Genomic DNA, 6000 nt, shown 5'->3' on the forward strand with positions numbered 1-6000 from the left:
ATATTCTATCTATCTCTGCCTGTCTGTCATAAAAATGGATTGTATTTCATGTTTATTTTCATACTATCATTTCTAATGTATATTAAGGCATTTCTTAAACCTTAGGCTATATTTTTACCTCTCCTCTATGATTTCGTGTGTTGTTGTTTTTTTTTTTTTTTTTGTATGACCTGTGCTGCTGATGCTACATTTTGAAATAAAACAAGGCAATTTTCTCAATTATTTATTTTATTTCAAGACGACTAAAATAGACATACAGAAAACCCAAAAAATAAAATGTGATAGGTAAATCTACACAGAAATACAAAAAAAACTAGATATGACTAAAATGTTTGAAATTTTACAAATATTGATCATAAACTACCGTCATAATTGAATTCATTAAAACTAGAATTGCCTGGTTAGATTTTTTTAGCAACATTTATTTAGTCTTTTTTTGTTCAATTATTATTATTATTTTTGAAGGTATAATTGTATTTTTTCCAGCAGTTTTTCCCAGTATGCTTTTATGCAGTCATGTGTTTATGTAATAACAAAATGTGTGTGTGGTTACAGCGCCATCTAGTGTCACGGTTTTGTAATTGGTTCACTGTGTGGTCATTGTTTACTTCCGTTCTTATATTACTAGTTCCTGTGGATCCCTATGACCATTGAACAAGCTCGATTCTTTAGCTACTTTGAAAGTAAGTATGTAGCAGTAGTTTTTGTCTATTTTAATCTTTATGTTTAAGATCTTAGAACGAGATGGCGTCTGTTTTTTGATACAGTTTAATAAAAAGAGATGGTAAACACAGGCTAAGGGTACCTTAAATTCAAGACGTAAATAAAAATAAATTCCGCTTTAATATTATTCCTGAGATGTTTTTGAGACGTTCCACGTTTTTATATTTTTACCTATAGCTTCCACTTCAGTTCATTAATAAGCAGTGTGATTTTCTTGCGTTAACTTTCGCTATCTTTGTCAACTAGCCAGGTGCTAACATTTATCGGTCGCCAAGACAACGATGAACATCCTCCCAAAGAAGAGCTGGCATGTCCGCAACAAGGACAACGTCGCGCGGGTTCGAAGGGATGAAGCCCAGGCAGCAGAAGAGGAGCGCGAGGCCATGCGCCGCGTGGAGCGGGCAGAGCAAGAGGTAACACCTGATGATGGACAGGAGCAGGGGAGGATCTAGGAGATCAGGGGCCCTTAGCCCTGAGGGTGAAGATAGAGAGTAGACTTTCTGGTAAATCCTGCTCTAATATAAAATATGACAGTTCTATTCTCAATTCTCAACTCAAAATGTCTGGAGTAGCATTGCTCCAGACATTTGGTTTGGTCTTGTTTTGGAATATTTTTAATTGTTAGATAAACATTCAAATAGAAAATATAATTCATAAAGATCATCAAAGGGGGAACGGATTATATCAGGTGGCTGAATTATATGATTGCCCTCTCATAACTCTGGCAAATAATGATTAAATGTCTCCATATCGCAGGGGTTTTTTTGATGAAGAGAGGAATAAACACGGTTAAAGACTTTTAGGTGAATTAATTTATTCCCATGTTTTGGAGGGGAAAGGGATGTGTATACTAGAAATGTCCTTAATCCAGTAATCTGTCATATTTTACATAAGAACAGGATTTACACTCTCATCTTTTCAGCAACTCTTAATTTTTGTGTCCTGCTATCAGCCAGTTTCCATCCTCTTAAATCCCCAATGAAAAATTAAAAATAAACACTATCAGTTGGAAAACTTTGTTTGGTGACTGACTTTTATTTCTGTCAGGCTTAAGTGACAGAAGTTGGAAAAAGACAGATTCTCTTGGCGTTTAAAAAAACAACTCAAAACAGCTTAAAAGGACCTCGTCTATTTATTTATTTTACAATTTTTTAAACAACAACTGCTGATTAAACTAGATTTTACAACCATGACATGACTATAGGAGTTGTTTTTAGCAAGAAATCGACCAGACGCTCTGTGAAAATGATCAGATCTGCTATGTCCGCCTCTCTGGCTTCAATGAGCAATCCCGACACAAGGGAAACAGAATTTCATACAACACCGGGCCAAAGAACATTTTGAAGTCAGAGCTTCACATCCCTTGAACATCATTCTGTTTAGCAACAGCTAGTGGTGACAACTTCTTCTTCTGCACAGGAATGCTACAGGCTGCTTTCCTGCACATGCTGCTATTATCTGGTGAATTGCAGTACTGCACATTTTACTCAGATCAGCTCAGAAGCCAGATCCGGGGCTCCTGGGGAAACATTAGGGGCTGTAGCCCAAGTAGCCTCCCCCTAGATCCGCCACTGGACAGAAGACAATCCCATTCAACCTGAGCAGCACAACTTTGAAACTTTGTAATATTTCTACCTTGCATAGATAAGGCAATTATTTAAAACTTTCTTTTTCATTTTTTTTTTGTCACAGATGTTTCAGGTCAACACATTTTTGAACAAGGTGCATATAACCTGTGTTTATACAAAGGACAGATTTAAATTAGGGATGCACGATATTGGGATTTTGGCCGATATCCGATATGCCGATATTTTAAAACTCATATAGCCGATAACCGATATCGATACTGATGTTAAAGCTGGACAAAAATAAGTAGTCATTGAAAATAGCAGTTTTGTTATCCATTTCTGACACTTTGAAAAATAATCTACTAAATATATTTTCATATGCTGATATCAAATAGATTTTTAAAAACGCGGTATCGATCTATTTTACTTTCAAAATCTCATGAAATTTCATCGTTCTGTTACAAACTCTCGTGATATTTTGCAAATTCTTGTGAGATTTTGTTAGTAAAATAGATCGATACCGAGTCAATATATCAACATATAAAAATATGGCAAAATTTCGTGAATTTTCGGAGGATTTCGTAGCATAACGATGACATATAGCAATATTTCATTAGTAAAAGAGATTGATATGGTGTTTTTAAATGGCAAAATATCAGCAAATGAAGATATTGTGATATTTTAATGTATCAATATTTTTTCCCTCGTCTTTAGAAGTTTTTAAGTCTGTAAAAAGAAGTTTTTGAGGAAGAAGAAGAAGTAGTATTTAATTTTTTTTTAGACTTTAGAAACTCAGAAGCTGATCAAATATCGGGTTAAATAAACGGTGGGGTGGCCGATGTCCGATATTCAGTTTTAAGGCCGATACCGATAGGGGGCCGATTATATCGTGCATCCCTAATTTAAATGTTGATTTTCTTTACTATAAGAGAAATGCAACATGTGAAAAATTACCCCATAATGCTGAAAAGTGGATCTGCCATCCTTGAAGACAACAGCTTCCATCAAGTGACTGAAATAGCTGACAATGAGTCTAATGGTTTGTGGAAACCATATTTGGCCATTTTCAAGCATTAGAGACATTAATAAGGTATTGGTATAACACCTTAATCTGATTTAGACCTGGGCTTTGACTAGGCCATATCACAACCTTAGTACTCAGATTTTTGTTTTTAAAAGTAATTCACAGACTGGTTTGCTGGTGTGCAGTAGATCATCATCCAGCTGCATAGCTTAGAGGAATTGTTTTAGGATTTTCTATCAAACCCACAATTCATGGTTACATCAGTCACAGCAATTCATCCAGGATCTGATGCAGGAGAGGAGACCCTAATTATCACTTCTACCAGCATTGTTTACCTTATATGATGTTCTTACTCTAAAATGCATTGTTAGAGGAATATATGCAAAATTTTGCCCATATAGTCTTTGGGATCACCTTGATGTTGGTTTTGATCAAGGTTGAGTGACGGCCTACTGGTTAGGGCATAGAGCTTGGAATCATGAGGTTCTGAGTTCTAACCCCACTCCCACAGACTGGCTCTCTGAGCAAGTCCCTTAACCCCACTGCTCCCCAAGGGGATGGGTTAAATGCGAGGTAAATTTCTCCAACGTGAGATCAATAAAGTTAAAGTATTATTTATTTATTTATAAAATGGTTTAACCAGAATTTGCTCCATGAATGCAGTTTTTCATTCTTATTGTTGAATCAGAGCTCCGACTAAGTTAGGTCAGCACTGCATCTTTTTTGACCTATTGGACAAGATGTTTATGTGCTCTTGGAGTAATAATGGTTTTCTTAGTTTAGCTTATGAATAACTCCCTGGCTGGTTAATTGCTGACTCATCATTTATTGTTATGATCTTAGAAATCAATTCGCTTTAGATAATCGCATCTCCTTGCTCTCGTATCGTCGTAAGTTCTTTAAATACTTGCAGAAATGAATCCAAGATGCTTTATTTTTTTTACTTTTTCTTCTAAAATGAACTTAACATGATTGTGTATGTTCTTAATGTCAACTTTTGGTTTCCACAGGCGCGTACAGAATATCTAAGAAAGAAATCTCGGGCTGCTCTCCAGTCAGCTGGAGCAAAGCGAGACGATGACGAGGAAAAAAGTGGAACGAGTCCGGAGCATCTCAATCTATTTCCTCTGGAGGAGGCCTCAGAGACTAAGGGAAATGAGGAGTATCTAAGAGAAAAGAAGGAAGAAAAGGTAACAGAGCTGCATCTTCTTTAGAGCCCTTTATCATGCTCTGTTTTTCCCAGGGCATACCTGAGGATCCTAGATTACTTCCATCCTTCCTTATGGCCTACCTTCAGTTTTTCCTTCTCTTGTGCCCTACCTTATTTTCCTCCTTGTATATTTTCTTCCTTCCTCCTGTTCCCCCATTCCAACTTCTGTTTTTGTCCTTCTTTTAGTCAATATTTGTTTCTTTAATTTTACCACTTAACACTTCCTGGTTTCATTTTTTTGCCCCTTTCTTTATCTTTTATGTTTTTTTTCCTTCAATGTCACCCCCTTCACCCTTCTTTCCTTGTCCAAGATCTCTGTCTTTCCTCCTTTCATACCTTCATTTCTTTCTTCTGTTGGCTCCTTTTCTCTCATATCTTCCTTCATACTGTCCTTCTATGTCCTACTGCCTTTCTTTCAGTCTTAACTTCCCTGTTATCTGAATTTTCTTTTATTTAACTTTCTTTAAATTGAACGATACTGACTGAAAACTCTCTGAAGTTTAAATGGTACATTTATTGGAACCTAGACAGGAGGAAATCCCTATCGCTGTGATGATAAAGGCCCTCATATACCACTTTTTGGTTTAAGTTATCCAGTGTTCTCTTAAATGTTATTGTTTAATTAAATCAATTGTAACTAGGAAACTGCAATCTTAAAGTTTCGGAAATTCATTATTAAAGGCTGATGGGGAAAAAAGATAAATATGTATAATGAAAAAAACATTTTGGTAATTTGGCTAAAATGTAAAAAGTGAATATATTGATATAGATTTTTATGATTTTCTGTTTTTGTCTTTTTTTTGTCTTTTTTTAGGAGAAGCAGGAACGAGCTATCGGCTTACTTGTGTCTTTGGGGCCACAACCAGGGACAGAGGTGACCCCATGGTACATGAAAAGCAGCAAAGAAAAAGAAGAAGAGAGGATCGAAAAGGAAAAGAGGAAGGGTGTAGCTGAAGAGGAGAAAGAAAAGAAGGATCATAGATTGAAGGATAGTTTGGATCCTTTGAAGGATATGAAGAAAGCATTGGGAGTTTATGAGAGGAGGGAGCACAAGAAAAAGAAGAAGGAAAAAAGAGACAAAGGGGAGAAGAAAAGCACAGGAGAGAGGTGTGTTGAGTGGACTCCATTAAGGATTTAAGATTTGAACAAATACTAAAATAAACAAATAAAATGTTTATCTTTTTATTTTTTTTTAGTTCTATAGAAAAGTTACGAGCTGAACGCTTGCAGAGGGAGGCAGAGGAGAGAAGGAGAACCCAGGCCCTCCTGGATCAGAGGAACGGTAAAAGAAAGGGGACAGACAGAGAAGTGGACGAGAGGGAAAGACCCTACAACAACGCTTTCTTTCCAGAACTCGCCCGGAAGCGGCAAAGACGGGATCGGGAAAGCTGGAGGGATGAAATTCTGAAATCTTAAAATGTTTTACTTATGTATGAACTGACATTAGCATGCAGTGAGATGTGGGGAGAAAAGAA

At 36.4% G+C, this 6000-nt stretch overlaps 1 protein-coding gene across 2 annotated transcripts; it reads left to right on the forward strand.

Annotated features, from left to right (window-relative positions):
• Positions 1–567: 567 nt before the first annotated feature.
• On the forward strand, positions 568–6000 carry leng1 (leukocyte receptor cluster (LRC) member 1). 2 transcript variants are annotated; one of them, XM_038284462.1, is made up of 5 exons: positions 568–683; positions 966–1136; positions 4326–4505; positions 5340–5632; positions 5722–6000. In XM_038284462.1, the coding sequence occupies exons 2-5, from the start codon at positions 1005–1007 to the stop codon at positions 5939–5941; spliced, it is 825 nt and encodes a 274-aa protein (XP_038140390.1). In that variant the 5' UTR covers positions 568–683; positions 966–1004; the 3' UTR covers positions 5942–6000. The 2 variants fall into 2 exon arrangements, with proteins under 2 accessions (XP_038140390.1, XP_038140391.1); XM_038284463.1 differs by having other exon boundaries at positions 970–1136.

This window comes from Cyprinodon tularosa, unplaced genomic scaffold (genome assembly GCF_016077235.1).
Source record: "Cyprinodon tularosa strain WSP-4 unplaced genomic scaffold, ASM1607723v1 ctg2, whole genome shotgun sequence".
Taxonomy (NCBI): Eukaryota; Metazoa; Chordata; class Actinopteri; order Cyprinodontiformes; family Cyprinodontidae; genus Cyprinodon; species Cyprinodon tularosa.